Genomic DNA, 16961 nt, shown 5'->3' on the forward strand with positions numbered 1-16961 from the left:
GTTCCACAATTTATAACAAGGGCACCCAACAAACCCGACACGACAAAAAAAGAGAGTAAAAGAGAGTGATTGTGCGAGTAGGTCCTTAAAAAAGAAAAAGGGAAAACAAAAAGCTAAACTGTGATAACTCCATATCGAAACCAAAAGGACTACAAGGATAGCAGAAGTTTCAGCAAGGACATTCGTCTCGCGGAAAGGTAAGTGTATACTGATAAAAAATGCGTTTCCATACTTTTTTTGCAATCAGTCCTACGTTCCACCTTGAAGTCGCTTAGTTTTGACTCTACATCTGCTCTGCTGCTGACGTGACAACGAGTGGCGGTGGTAGTTTGGGGTTCGACTCCTGTGCGAATTTATTCGTCAATTCTTTCAACATAAAAATTTCCGCGCGTGGGATTGAATATAAAATTTTAACAAAACAAAAAAAGGACGAAACAAGAGCTTTATTGGTTTAACGCTCAAATACACTTCGTGTTGTTGTTGTGTTAAACGATATCGGCGTAGCGTAGGCTTGAAATCAATTTAATGTTCACATTCTATCTTATTTTTCTTTTTGTTGTATTATTGGTGTTCTTCTTCTTTTGGAGACAAAGTCCTTTTTAAATTTATGTCGTGAGGTAATAAGAAAAGAAAGGTGCTTTTTTCATTATTCTTTTCAAATTCTATGGATGGAGTTGGGGTGGAAAGAAAAAGGAGGAGGTATGGAATGTGGTTGTTAAGAGTGAACCCGGGCTTGTAGCTACCTGCTATACCTATAATAATAACAATTGTAGGTAACAAGGTCAAGTTAATTCTAGGTTCGATTTCCCAGCATCTTGATACCTATGTACATCGAAACAAAAGGTATAGACACAAGCTTATGATATTTGTTTTTTTTTCTGTTCTACCGACATTTAATTTGAAAAATATGAATTCAGTTCGTTAAGAGTGAGGGCGTAAGACAGCGGTATGGATGAGAAACTTTTTCGATGGAAGCATAAAGCTTTATAAATTCAATTTAATCATCCTTACAACAAAGCATCTTTGCCATATGGTTTGTAGATTATTCTTGTATAAAAGATATTTTGTCTGATGGGTCATAATTTATGTGTCTATACGTTCGTAGTTGTCGTCGTCATTGACTTCAGTTTGGAGCACCAGCTGTGTCTGATGGTTTATGTTCGTCTGCATTTGTAGCGGGTGCACGCATTAATTTAAATTCTTTAAAAAATATAGTTAATTTAATAAAAATGGGACCAATGTTTTAAGTTAGTTTTTATTCACATACAATTGTTGAAATAAACACAAGGTGTTGAGACCAATATTATTGTAGATTCTTTTTTGCTAAATGAAGAATTTAAATATCACATATTTTACTTTGATTGGCTGATACAACAGGTTTTTCCCCTAATAGGTTTCATTATTATATTTCAAAAGTAGGAGTATATCCTACTGAACCGAAGGAGCTCTGCTCCGCCTTGTGCTATGACGTCCCGATTGTACGGGAGTCGCCTATCCATGGTTCTACGTCTGACGTGGTAGATTAACGGAACTGTCAATCTATCCTGTATCAGACCGCATTTGTCTGAAAAGAGGAATGCCTCTGGTGGAATGAAGCCGCTCAAGCTCTTGCAATGTGACTTCGAACGAGTTTTATCACGAAATTGTCAATTCTGTTGATTTGAGCCCCGATATAAGCCAGTGCAGCGTCGTAAACACTGCCGCTCGAACACCCGAAACTTCTCCATCTGGGAAGGGGCATAGTTGAACCACACCGTGAAGATCAACTATGACCATCTTGCGCCAATTCTTGCTCGTATCCCTCGTGGCCCTAGCCAACGGAGTCCGGAACAGAATTGTCTCCGACTTCTGCACATTTATTTTCAGTTTCCAGTCGTCGCAATATCGCTGAATCTTGTCAAAATCACGCTGCAAGAGAATTCTAATAACCTCAACCTTTCGGGCCGTTCTGTACGCAATTAGATCGTCGGCGTACGCAATTGCCTTTGTAAGACTACCTATCAGATCGCTGGTGTAAATGCTAAAGAGAATCGGCGAATTCACCGCTCCCTGTTGAAGACCATTTTTAATTGAGAATGTAGTGGTAGAAGTTACATTGCCACTTTTGATAACAAACTTTCTACCGTTAAGCATATCATAAAGTATATACAACAATGGCTTGCTTATGCCAAGCCTGCTCAATTTTAGGTAAAGACCAGTGCATTATTGAAGAGCGTGGTGTAAATGTCGATTGCCTCCATCGGTAAATGTCTTAGTACAACGTTGGATATACTATCGACACATGCTGACTTTTTGTTTTTTATTGAGTTGAAGATGAGCTGAAACTCAACCTTCGTCACTAACAAGGGACTTGGTCCCGTTGCACGGCGATTATGGCATTTGCCAAGGAATCGTCATTGAACCGCACGAAACCGCGGTTCTCAGATCGCCAATGTGTGATATCATTACGGAGGTAAAAGTGATTAAGTAGGGCTCTGTTTTCCAGGTCATGGTTGGGGCGAATGCTAACATTCACCTTGTACAATTGCTGGAAAGCAGCTCCCACCGCCTACACTTTTTCCTGCGGATCTTTAATTATGTAAAAGTCATCATCAAAGATGGCTTATTTTGGATCTATTTGCGCTGTCCTGAGTACGTCTTTATTCTCTTCGGTTCTTTGGAGTTTCAGACTAGGAATGTCATTGTCGTTCTTTTTCCTGAATATCTTGTTGATTTCAGGAAACATACTAGGCTCATTGGAATTAACTGACCGGATCTTACGGTCCCAGTACTTGTTAATTGATAACCTGTAGTTCTCCTTTATCAACAGAATGACATTTTTTTATTGATGACGTCAGTGTCCTAACCTCCAAGTCGTTTGGGTCTGTAAGTCGTCTGTACAAGTTTTTGAGTCTTGTCAGTAAGCCACTCTTGTGCTTATGTAGTGCGTCAATAGTCGCGTTTCTGTAAACGTCCATTTGGTCCCGTTCTTTGTACTTTGGTATTGTCCGTTCCATCGTTCGTTTTATTGTTTCGTCCATCTGTTGTAAATGTTGAATCGGGCGAATTGCCATGATATTCTAGTATTGTGGTCATCTTGAAAATTTGCTCGAATTTGTTTTCATTTTGCTGTCTGTTATTTTGTTGTATTATTCTTGGAGCTGAATTTTGAAGTTTTTGAAACTTATTGATGTGTGTTGGTGCTGCGCTTCCCCAAGCGAATATGCCATTTCTCAGCTTTGACTCTACCAATGCGTAATAAACTTGTCTCAGAACATCCTCAGTAGCATGGTACTGTAAATGCGAAAGTGCGTAGAGACTCTTCTTCAGATCAGTACGTAGCTTGTCTATATATTTGTTCCAAAGGAAATGGCAATCAATAACAACTCCAAGATATCTATAGAGTTCAACGACTTAAATACATGTTGTGGGTGTGATTGAACAGAGATCATTTCTGAAATATATTTGTTGTCTGTTTTTTTTTTTGACATGTGGACTTCGGATATGCATAAGCTTTTATTACCAATCCGTCATCGTTACACCATCGAACAGCAGCATCGAATTCGTTTTGCATTATCATTGTGGCCGATTCCAGAGACCTATCGCGAATAACAATTGCAGTGTCATCAGCAAAAGCAAACGGGATACTTAACTTGAAAACACTAAGAAGTTTGTTGGTATAAAGGATAAACATAAGCGGTCCCAAATTAGATCCTTGTGGAACTCCATATTCGACATTCTTTTCTTCACTGTTAACATCTTTTATTTTAACGGAGAACTTTCGATTGTGAAGATAGTCCGACATCCAATGAGCCTATTCCCTATTCGAATTCCTATTCTTGCTTACGCTACCAAAAGTTTCGAATGGTTGAGTGCATTAAAAGCTTTGCTGAAATCCATAAACAGTACAAGTACATTATGTCCCAAATTTAAACTCTCGTTTATACAGTCAGCAAATTCACAAAGCAGTTCTCCTCTATTTTTGTTCTTTTGAAACCCGTACTGACTTTTGTTAATAAGTGAATGCTTTTCGATGAAACTTTACAATCTGTTGACAACTATTCCTTCAAGACACTTTTCGAGAACTGGGAGTATTGAAATCGGTCTATAATTTGTCAGTTGGCTCTTCAACCCACTTTTGAAGATCGGTCTTACCACAGCCGTTTTAAGATGTTTAGGCATTTTTGCATCGGTTAGGCTTAGATTTATTATTTTGCACAATATTGGAGCAAATAAATCAGCATTATTCTTAATGACGACCGATCTTATCCCATCTATTCCTTTTCATCTTTCACTTGGCCCCAAAGAGGAAAACTTGAAATGTGTTAAATCACAAAATGTTGGTAGCAAATTAGGATCAGAATTAACATGATCAGGAACTACTAACTTCCCATAAGAAGTTATTGTAATCGGTTCGATTTGTCGAATTCAAAATTTTGACATTTCTCGACGTTTCAAATATCTTTTCAAAAAATTAAGATTTTGGCTTCAAACTAATTTTGTCTCACAGAAAATAAAAAATAAAAACTTTTAAGAAATGCTACTTTTTGTAAAAATTGGTTTCCGATTAAATATCTCATTAGCAAAAATTGATTTCGAAATTAAACTATTTCATTGTATGCAAAATAATGTTGTTAATTTTTAAATTTTTAAGATTAATTCAACTGACAACTTTTTTTTGCACAACACGAAGACATGCAAACTTTTAAGCAAGACAAATCGACAGACGGGATGGGAAGTTATCAGTGTGAGCCTCTTTTTTTTCTAATATGTTTTGCTTGGGTGGCACGCGGCTTTGTTTAAAATAAAAGGCTCTCGGCCGCAATAATATCTACCAATACCGGCCTTAAAAAATCATTTATCAATCCCCTATCATAAACGAATTTTTAAGCCCAAAATTATACAATTCTTTTTATAAATAGCTTTCGAGGTGAAATTGGGCCTTAAAGGCCTCAAAGGTAGTACCCGTGGCATGATGGTTAGTGCGTAGGATTTTCATCCTATAGAGGTCTTGGTTTCATTCCTTGTCCGTGCCATCTAAAAGCTTTTTCTCATGGATACTGCCGCTTGTGAGAAATCGACAAATTCTCCAAAATTTATTCTTGTCATGAAAAGTGCTTTCTCAATTTATCCTCCATCCCTGACAACATAACTCGCATTTAGGAATGGTTGAGAGTTGTAAGTCACTAGGCCTTAGGTGTCAATGGACTGTTGCGCCACTTAATTTATTTATACTTAAAAGACGGATACTTTTGATGCAATCCAAACACAAATTCAGCAAATAAACGACGTTATTGATGAACGATTGGCTTCAGTTTTTGTGTTCATTGAACATTAAAAGCTTTAAACCTCTTATGCAAAATACGGTGTAATGTCGTTTTTGCCTTATTCAAGAATCGATAAGGAATCAACAAAACTGGTTTTTTGGGCAACTACGGGCTTAAGCAGAAATATTCTTATCTGTTCTTGAGCTATGCTTGCGGTTTCCGTGAAGATGCTTCAAGACGATCCAAATTGATTTAGTTTTACAAATTGTGACAACGAAATTCTTTTAGTGGTTTTAAACAATTTCAAGACGTTGTTAAAGCAATTATACTCAACATGAAACCTCTAATCAGAAATCCCTTAATTACACATACTTTTTTTTAATCTCGCAGCACACGGACCGGCGCTGAAAATTATTAATAAGTTGTTATCATCAAAGCCACCTATAAGAGGAACATTCGATCTTCAACAAACGCGGTCATAGTACAAAACAGTGTTCAAGTTGGTTACAGTAACTGGTTAAGTCACAAAGTTCTGTTCATCGCAATTTCAAAAACGAACTTCATCTGCATCTACATATATACGATTTAGTTGACATGTTGTTAAAAAAATTCTAAATGAAATAATTATAATTCAAATTTGAATATTAAAGTAAAATAATTTGTATTACGCTGCCACCAAAATTTAATAAAGCTCAGCTGGCCTCGTGAGTAGGATTGGTTGTCAAATTGATTGACAGGAGGATTGGAGTACGTTTGAAAGTTCGGCAAAGGCATTGCCAGATCTGCCACAACATGACATACGGCAAGAACAGAAGGTGATAATGATCATGATCACCGATTACAAGGATCGTGTTTCGTAGCTTAACGGTAAATTAATTTAAATCAATGATAAAATAAAACACAAGAATTTCAAAGATAAAAAAAATACAGTAAGCTTAAAAAACCACTATCGCCTTCTAATTCGGTCTTTTCCAATTTAGAACTACTTTACAAATATCTTTCAGCTTTGATCGAATAAAGTTCGAAAAGCTATTATCTTATTAAAAAGTACTCCATAGCTGAAGCTTATGATAAACTTTCGCTTCTGCTGGGTCATCCTATACTTTTTAAGACTAAAATAATTAAAACTCTACATGTTAAAGCCTGATTAAGTCGAATGTCAGTTTGAAATTCTTCTTTCTTTTTGTACTTTATTAAAATTTAATTATTTCTATTATAGTACTTACCTAATGAATCATCCATTTCAGGGACTGTATCCAGTTTCTCATTAGCATCTGAAATATTTATTAAATAACCAAAATAAGTTAAACAAAAACGTTTAAATTTTAACAAAAAAAAAGTAAAATTAAATTAAAGTAAACTCCTCGAAACAAATATTTCTTCTAAATGAAATAAAACAAAAATCATTCCATGTACCAAAAATATTTCTTCTCATATTTATTTAACCATTACGATCATAATTTAATATAAAATGCAGTTTTTAACTCTTATTTTTTTCTATTTAATAAACCCTTTCTATGAACATTGTAATATGAAACAGTGCCTAACAGTCTTTTAGAAACATTTGCCAATTTATTTAAACTATTTCGATTCAAATAAACATACAAATATGGATACAATTCCTCTGGCAAACCCTCAAGGCATGGATAAAGAATAACAAAGCCATCACGCTGTATCAATTGCTTTCGAACTGGACCCAATACTTGTTCGCGTAGTTTATACGAGAGCTCTGGTAGTTTTCTGAATCGACTTGGAAATGGTCGTCCTTTGGCATTGAGGACATAACGACCAATTGAAAGGCAAATGCTCTTGCCTACAGCTGCACCATCTCCATTTCTGCAATCTGGAGTCAGAGTGAGTATGAGTAAATCGCCAGTAACAACACCGGTCATCAGTAAATTGTGTGTTTCAGTTTGATCAAAGTAAAGTTGCATCCGTAGATTGTAGGACATACTATTGGCATCATAAATTCCTGATGGCATGGTCGTCGACAATAATGCCACACATTTACTTTGGAATGGTTCCTGAATTGATACGCTTGTAAGGATGGGATGATCTGATAATTTCTGGACTTCATTCACAGCCCCAAAGGAACATTCTAAGGCAACACCGTAGATGATGGCAAACAGCAAATCAGCAGGTGTAGATTTTTCAACATCCAATGAACGTAATAGATTTTCCAGATGAATTGGAACTTTTTCTAGAGTTGAATCTTCAATTGTGAGCATATTTATGTCAACATTTAATCGAGCATCTTCTTCAGAGTCTGTAAGCAAAAATAACAAGACTGAGGTGATTTTTTCACTTCATGCATTTTTTGTTAAATAAAATAAGTGACATAGTGTAAAAACAAAAAAAAAATTTAATAAAAACAAAATATTAAAAAACAAACCTTTTTTTTGTATGTAAATAATAATGTTGAAGTAGTTTTGTTGTTTATGTTAACACAATTATTTATATTTTTGATTGTCTTTTGTTAAAAACACAAATTAAATTAAAAAAATTACTTATAAACGTGCAACGAGCAGTGTTACTTAAAATTATATATTATTTTTGTTTAATGTTTTTACTTTTACTGAAATTAACGATATTACTTTCAACCGAAAATAACACTTATGTAAGATAATATAAAAATTACAAAAACATAAAAGTGATAAAATTAAAATTCAGTGATTTTGTGAATAAAAAGAGTTAAAGAAAATACAGTACTAATATTTTTTACTCCGATCGAAAATATATCGAAAAAATAGTAAAATACGATAAAAACACAAAATTAAACTTTTTAAAAATGTTACGTATTTTTAATTGTTAAGGTTGAAAACTGATTAATTTTGTGAGCTGTTATGCAGTCCACAACATATAGATGATCAGTATGAAAAATTTCCCTAGACGTGACTATGAAATTCTGAAAGTTTTTGAGTTTGCTTTTGTAGTCAGATGGAAGGAATAGACAACCTGATACCGTTTGAATTTCTGGGCAGTCATATTAATACTGAGGTATTTAAGAAGAAATTCGGAAAAAGTTTAAGTAAACTATGAAAAATGAAGAACTGGTGTTTTTGTTTAAGATTTCTGTACAAAAATGCTTTTGTCAAAGTGAGAACAAAAAAACTTTATTTCACTTGCATTTTACTTCCAGAAAATTGAAAATATAGGTGCAGTCATCTTCATCATCTTCCTAACTTAAACATTGGGTTCAATCGCTGCCTTTGCCACCTAAAATTTTTATTCACAGGTAATCATTTTTTTCATGAGAAGCGCTTTCTTAAATTAGCCGTTTTGTTCCGGCATAAAAATTGTGGGTCCTTTTCCCTGAATTGGCTCGCACATAGGCATGGTTGAGAGTGTTAAATCACTAAACCATAGTTTTGTACGGACTGTAGCGCCACCTATTTATTTTAGGTTCATAAACGTCATGCCTTTTGTTGTTTTACCCATATTTTAATAAGCAATGTCATGTCGAAGTAGCCAGTTGTACTCATTTTCTAAAACAATTCGTCCGTAATACTTGCACTTTCAGGAATGCTTATCAGTTTAATCTTGAGCTTAATTTTGGACGTACTTTCAAGTATTGAGATTTTCTTTTTAAACGCACTTCGAGAGTGTAGAATGTTTTACTCAACTCTGTTTTTAACTCCCATTTTTATATTCAAATTTGTATGATCATAACGCTCGCACAGTGTTTAGACAGAAAGGGCTAAGGGTGTTAAAAACCTCTTGGATTTTTTTTGGTAAATATGTAAACGACCGTTTTGACCGAATGTTAAGCTTTTTCCGACAGTCAAGTTAGCACCAGCACCACCAGACAATTGTGTTTCTTTTGCGACAAAATCACTAATCATTTAGCTAATTATTAGTTTCTTAAAATTTTAAAATGGCAATGCTTACTTGACGGACAAGTTCAATTGAGTTGGAGAAAAACTGTTGCCCATCTTTTGCATTTCACTTATTGTGAATACACTCTGCGAACGTGAATTTGGGTGTTCTACAGTTCGCCTTCTTATTTTTTTTCTTAAATTTTGATTACTTTTTCACTTAAAATTGACAATAATATTGCACCCATCTTAAAAACGGCAAAAATTTTACTTCAGAAAAAAAATGGATGATCCTTCAGTTTTGACAGTTCGAAGCAATTTCGAAGTTTTCGAAATGGATCGAATTGAAGACATTCAATTTCATTTCAAGTGAAATTGAAAAGTGATTTATATTCACTTTCGATCGAAATTCGGTACATGGGCGGGCGTGTATGTCCATTTCTAAAAGAATTTTGTACCTTTCCTCAAATAAAATGGATATTGGGGATTTATTTTATGTAGAAAGTCTCTTAGAGCCACATTCTTCTCTTAAAGATCTCGGATTATTTGATTAAAATATCCAATTCACTATTAAAAAACTGAATTCAAACGAAAATCCGCTCCGTTATCGCTCCGCAGTTGGAACCTTAAAGCAGCTGGAATTGAAAAACGATTTTAGTCGAAAAATAATCATTTCTGACTCGGCGCATTGTTTATATTATCAAATAAAATATCCGCAGCCTCGACTCGGAAACCCGTACTTTTTCATGTTGTTTAAATTCAAAATATTTTAAATCATAAAGTCCATAACACAATCGTTCGTATCTACTTTTTATTAGGTTGCACAATTAGGAAGGTGTCTTAATAGAACAGGTTTAAAATATTAAGGCGAGGAAAAACCTTTAATTTCGTTTATTCCTACCTTTTTTTTAAATTTGTATTGTACTTATTGTACACTTCTATTACTAGTTGCGTGAGAGGACATGCTGCACTGTAACTGCCACCTTGTCATACTCTAAGATTTCGGGTAGGACGAAGTTTAAGTTTACTTAAACTTCCTTTTACATTTGCAGACTAGAAGGCATATGTACAATATTTTGTTTGTCCTTCTGCTTTCAAATTACTTAACCATTTCTTAAAATATATGAGAGTTTTAATTTTAGAGTTAAGCAGGAGTTAAGTCCCGAAAAATGTTTTTTAGCCTATTATAATCTCGTAGTTAACTCTTCAAATTTGGTGAGTTAACTCTGGGTTAAATATTCAGATGTTTTTGACAGATACTGAAATTACCCGTGTTTTGTTGGGAAATCTATCCATAGTAAAGTAGGATTTTACACGAATAACAAAAACAATATCCATAATGAGAACAACACCGATAAAATTTAGAGTCGAATCTCACTATGGATAGGTTTTAAACATTTATACGAGCCTCGAATGGATCAAATGTTGGTAATATTGATATTGCATTTGTATCTCGATAGCTGTGTTCGTTGAGTAGTTCTGCATTTGGAATCATGTGTGTTTTCCATCGCGGAAAAAACAAATCTATTACTGTTGATATTATTTAGTTTTGTTAGTGAAAATGGACTAACTCGGCTTATTTTGCAAGAAAAAACAATAGAAAAGATATTTATGTCTTGCTATGTTTCCAAAAAAGGTTTATCTCAGTTTAGAATAGATAAAACTCACTCGATTTAGGTATATAAAGAATTGAGGCGAGCTTCAAGCTCGCTTTAACACCACATGTTAATGTAGTAGTCTATTTGAAGTTTTTTATTATTATTTTGACAGATCTTCTTTCAGTTGTACCAATTTTTAAATACAAAAATCTGGCCATTGCGGATCGTTTTGGTGGGAATTTCTCACTTTACTATATATGAAATGCGAACAAAACGCACGTATTGCAATGGAAGAGTGATGGCTGAAACACAAACACGGTTCAACTTCGGCTTCGCCTGACGTTTACGAGTTCAGCCATAGGAATTAAATGCATGCTATCACAATGGAGCTTCGACCTCACGTTTCGTTTGGCAATCGTAAGGAAAAGAACGTAATGTAACGTAATGTGACTCCAAACGGAAGCTCTAGTTTAATTATCTAAACATTTGCTTTGTCTGACAGCTCATCAGGTGTAAAAAAATGTCAACAAACAAAATATTTGCTCTTTGGAGGGATGAAATAATAGAAATGTCATTCAAAGCAACCTTGAAGCAGGCCTAACGTAACGCAGACGAAGCCGAAGCTGAAGCGTGTATGTGTTTCAGCCATTATTTTTATATCCTTTTGTGGAACCATAAATAATTTGTTTGTTATATTCAGACTTCGACCTCAGCAATGAGGATTTATACGAAATTGTATGTCTAACTCTTTTAAATCGTTTTAATTTATTTGGAAAAAAAGTTTGAATTTCGTTTATTCATTTTGACTGATTAAATAAAAATAATAAATGAGATTAAAAACAACGGTTAGTGGCTGTGAAAATCAATCGATTTTGATGTTTTTTTGACAACTAAATCGATAATTCTGCAGTGATTCCAAATTCGGAATTCAGGATTAACTACCTCTGGATAGCCCCCCTACAACCCCCCTGCTTGGGATCACTATAGGATTTGGGGTGGGTGCCAGTTTAGGTATATGCAAACTACTTTTTGCATTTGAGCAATAAAATCAAAGAAATCCCCAACAAAAATAAAACAAATATGGCAGCACTGAACAAAAAACATGGAAGAAATGTCAAAATCAACCATTTTTGTGTGTTTTATATGTAAAAAAGTGAACTTTGAAAATTAATTTAAAATAGAACAAAATGTTTTCTCGCTCTATAATTGCTATAATTATTATTTATTTGCACATATCTATCAAATAAAAATACTCCATGTCGAAAATCGTGCTGCGGTAATGGAAAGTTGAGCCAAATCTTTCTCTTTTTTTTTGAAAAAAGTTTTCTATCCAATTAACTATGAATTTAAAAATATCTCAGCAAATGGCTTCTCCTGAATTAAGTTAACATTTTTTAAAAGTATAGATAGTACCGAAAGTTTTAAAGAGTAGTAATATTTAATAAAACATTAATATGGCAACGCTGAATCGGTTGACATATGGAAAATACAAATGACAGTTTAAAAAAAGAAGCACAAAACGGCAACGGCAATAACAAAAAGAAATTATTATCTGTTGAATTTTTGTTGTTTTGTGTAGATATGGATATCTTTCATGTACATTCATGTATTTCTTTTCCTTACAGAAATTCGCACATACCTTTGAACTTTGAATCCTCTTGAGGCGCATCCATCTTTTGGGAACTATCGTCTTGGCCTGGTGGAGCTGTACCATTATAATTTCCTGCTCCTGGTGAAGAGGGTGAAGTGGCTGCAGTTTGTGACTGCATGTTAGTTGATGTATCCATTTTCGTCGATGATTTTTAATTGAAATGCGAAATTTTGCAAATCACTTATTTTTATTTATTTCTTTACACAACTCAATTTGAGAAAATAGAATATAAACAAAACTTATTATATTTTGAAACGCACAAAAGGATAATAAATTATAGACGAATAAATCGGAAAGGAAATTGAAATGCTTCTTTCTTTTGTGGAAATTGGCAAAGAAACCGAAATCGCGAGCGAGGAAACTCACGCAAAGGAATTCCGGAATTTGTATTCTTTTTTTTATCTACAAATTTATATGCAAATTAATTTTTATTCTTTGTAGAAGCATTTTTCTAGAAAGGGACTTTGATTGGTGTCGCGTTCGCGAATAGGATTGAAAATACTTTTACTCATCGATAAAAGAAAATCACATTGAAATATTTATTAGACGGCAAGATATGAATGAATTAATATTAAATGAAATTAACAAAACAGAAATTAAATTTATAGCGACGATGACGATAAAGAAAACTAACTTGCGATTACGAATCACCAACAAATTCGTAACACTTTTTTTTGACAGTCGAGCCCGAGCGGCTGACTTGTCTTTTTTTGTGTGTTGAAGTGGAAGTAGTACTGGAAGGGAAGGAAAAATCAAGCGGTTGGGGCCGGTTGAGCTTTTTTCGGCAAGCACAACACAAGTGACACATGCAAATAAGAAAAATACACAGTTTGAAAGCTTTTATTTTGGAGCAGTTTGAGATGTTCTGTTGTTATTTTTGAGTAGATTTAACAATGTACAGGGTGGTTTGGTAACTCGATGTTTTTGAAATGTTGAAATTTTTGGTTATGTACCAAGTTTTAAGGAATTTAGTCCCAAATAAATGGCTTTTCACACCCAACCCAATATCCAGTTTTTTGAGAAATTATCGGGTTTGGTCGAAAAGTGCTCAGTTAAATTTTTGACAAAACAGCTGATAACTTCTGACAACCGTGTGTAGCGAAGACAAAGAGTACCTGGTATAACTGTGGGCTGAACATCCGTTTCATATGGTCATCATACATTTTATATTCACAAATAATAAATGAAGTACTAAATTCTTTGTAATAAATCATCATCAGCATCAATACTAAATTTGACGGCTCAACGGCTCAACTTTCCATTACCGCAGCATGAATATCGACTCGCGTTTTTTTTTTATTTGATAGATATGTTTGTGCAATTAAATGATAACTATAACAATTTTAGAATGAGCAAACATTTATTTCTATTTTAAATTAATTTTTAAATTCCACTTTTTGACAAATGGTTTATTTGACATTTTTTTTTTGGATTTCTTTCATTTAAGTGCTCAAATGCAAAAAGTACTTTGCATATACCCAAATTCACACCCACTCCAAATCCTATAGTGATTCCAAGTTTACATAGCTAGCTGTAAGTACACCAAGCCGTGCTATCAATTAAAAAAAACTTGTTTTGGGCCAAAAACTGCAATACAAAAAAGTAAGGCTAAGTCCGAAAAAGGAAATATTTTTTTCTATGACTTAAAGTTGTTTCCTCGCCTTAATATTTAAAACATGTTCTATTGAGACCCCTACCTAACTGTAAATCAGAAGGTAATGGAAAGTCGCCCCAATTTGACAGTCGATATTGTAAATGTTCAGTTAGAAAGCGAAAACATTTTGCCATAAACTCGGTTTTGAGCTGGGTGTAAAAAGGTTATAAGACATCATTGAGATGCTCTTTCTATATTTTTTAACTTTTGTAGAAATTATCACATGAATGACATTTTTTGTCAAATATTTTCTGTCAAATATAATTGCAAATCTTATTCCATTGAACTGTCATCAGTGTGTTTTTCGTTTTAGTACAAGAAAATGTTTCGCTTTTGCAACGATATTAAAACATCGTGAATTATTGACGGAAAATTTGTTTTATCAATGCATATACATAACTGAATACGATTCATGACTTTTAGATGGATTGGAAGTGATTTTTTGACAATTTTACTATAGAAGAAATGCCAAAAATGACGTTTGATTCCCCACAAAATACTCATCGTACTCTCTTATCGGTTCTACCCTAAATCCAATTGCTTCAAGATAATTGCATTACTGTTTTTTTTTAGTTGGACACTCCATTGAGAACTAGGGCCTAGTGACTTACAACTTTCAACCATTCCTGTGTGGGACCTACGGTTTTTTATCCGAATCCGAGCGGCAGATTTGAAAAAGCACTTTTCATGCCAAGAATTACCCTTGGAAGATTTGTCAATTCCTCGCAAGAGGCAGTACTCGTGAAAAAAGACTTTAAATGGCACAGGCAGGGACAGGCAAGACTTCTAGCATGACAGTTCAACGCACTTTTAAGAGAAGTATTTAACGTCAAACTTTATTTGTGATCACGTCTTCGAGAAATAACAGTCAAGACATTTTTTTTACCGAGATTGTTCCGTTTCTTGTGTAGAATTTATCCACTTTATTTAAGGTAAAGCTATAGTTTTATTGTTAAATGTCAAAACTTTGAGATAAAATTTAAATCACGTTTTTTCTCCAAACTTCAACTTAAACCTAAGATAACTTTTGACAGAAGAACGTTGTGTAGAAAATGCAATTAATCTTGTTCAAACTATCCTCCAATTACTTTTTCTCAACGAAATAAACATTTGTTTTTTCTTGTTCTTTTTTTATCGGCTTCGAAAGAAATTTTACTACAAATGGCTCCTAAATATCCATTTTATTTGAGCACAGCACAGAATAAACACACAAAATAATTTATTTCATAATAGAAATCTTTCAGAAATGAAAATACAGTCTATTATCATAACTCAATTAAACGTAGCCATATACAATTTATTTTTTTTAAAGAATATTACATATTTCAATTTCTTCTAGCGGAAAATATGATATATATTTTCATTTATATTTCTAATATCATTTAATATTTGTTATAACAAAGGTGAGGAATAAAACAAATAATATGACATTTTAACTGGACTTAGTTTGCAAAGAAATTCGTATGAAAGCTAAATTCTAGCTCGAGCTGCGTATTATTTAAGTCCATTGGTTTTTCCAAGTCAAACGAAATTGATTGTTTTTAAACAAATTATTCACTTTGACAGTTCAATACTTTCAACTCAAATTTCAATCTGAGTTCTGTATTGGCTGCGTTCAATCTCCTGTTGGATATGGTATCTTGGATAGGTAGATTTTTAGATACCTTCTTGGACGATTTGGATAGCTGTATTGAGATAGCTGTTCACAAAAAGCAGAGAAAAACTTAAGCTTCGAAGTCAAAATTGTTGATAGATAAAACATTTAATGGATAATTCATTTGCCCTTGACTAGTCGACGTTTCCTTGTTGTTGCCTATGCTAATGTTGTAGCGCTTTTTCATATTCTTTAATTTGATTTTTAATTCCTTCTCTCCAAAAATTGAGCCGTGTTCTTCAAGAACTTTTGTAATTTCTTGAAAAATTGTTCTTTGCGGAAATTCTTGGATAGATTTGGGTTCCTTTTTTGACATCTCAGCTGTTATTTCACACGTAAAACACTAACAAAAACGTATCCGGATACCCTATCTGTCTGAGATTGAACGGAGCCATTTTTGCAAATCGTATCTAACTATTTGACACTTCAACAACGACTTCAGGAGTGATGTAAACATTTATATTGTATATTTAGGTATGACAATAGTTAGAAAAAGAACACCTTCCAGATAAATTTCACTAGTTTGGAAGCCAATTACAGCTGTCATTGAGTTTTATCATTTAAAGTAATCAGAAGAATTTTTGAAAAGACAATTAAAATTCAGCGAACATTAAAAAAGATGTTCCTGGTTGCCACCCGAATTATTTTTTCTGACAGAAATCTGTCAAACAAACTTTATCACAAATTAGTGTAACAATTGCTTTCATTTTTTGACAGAATAGAATGAAATTGTACGTACAGTGATGCTAGAAACATTCCGGATTTTTCGTTTGTATAATGCCTTCCTTAATATCAACTAGGCAAAATAAAAAAAAATGATCTGATGGTTTAAAAAAAATACAAAACATATAAATTTACCCCATAACATCCCTGCTCAAAATTAACCGGATTTTATACAAAACTTCGAGGCTTGAAGTTTAGGTAACGGTTTTTCTTGTCATTTGGATAACATAATTAATTAAAAAAACTAAGCAGGTTGTAAGCTATCTAAATAGAAATTAATCCGATTAATAAAATGGCTAAAACACGTCACGCAAACGCTATTCGTTATAAAGTGTTAGAAAAGTATTAAGCCGGTACAAAACAAAAATTACTGAAATGCTGAAAATTCTAACTTCAACAGTTTATGACATTATCAAAAAGATTAAAAGCGAAAAATCAGTAGAAGCAGAACATCGTGGTGGACGCCCTCGCAAAACAACAGCTAAAACAGATAGGCGCATAAAGAATCATCGGAACTGGACTATAAGCAAATGGATAGGTGTGCTTTTCAGTGATGAGAGCAAATTCAACTTATTTTGCTCCGATGGTAGAATGACAGTAAGGCACTCGAAAGGAACACG

General features: G+C 33.7%; 1 protein-coding gene across 1 annotated transcript; it reads right to left on the reverse strand.

The window, feature by feature from the left end:
• Positions 1 to 6652: 6652 nt before the first annotated feature.
• LOC129948095 (protein nutcracker) lies at positions 6653 to 13048 on the reverse strand. The gene is made up of 2 exons (XM_056058926.1): positions 12299 to 13048; positions 6653 to 7512 (listed from the first exon to the last, which is right to left on the reverse strand). Exons 1-2 carry the CDS (start codon positions 12444 to 12446, stop codon positions 6734 to 6736), a joined length of 927 nt encoding a protein of 308 aa, XP_055914901.1. The 5' UTR covers positions 12447 to 13048; the 3' UTR covers positions 6653 to 6733.
• Positions 13049 to 16961: the final 3913 nt, after the last annotated feature.

This window comes from Eupeodes corollae, chromosome 2 (assembly GCF_945859685.1).
Source record: "Eupeodes corollae chromosome 2, idEupCoro1.1, whole genome shotgun sequence".
Taxonomy (NCBI): domain Eukaryota; kingdom Metazoa; phylum Arthropoda; class Insecta; order Diptera; family Syrphidae; genus Eupeodes; species Eupeodes corollae.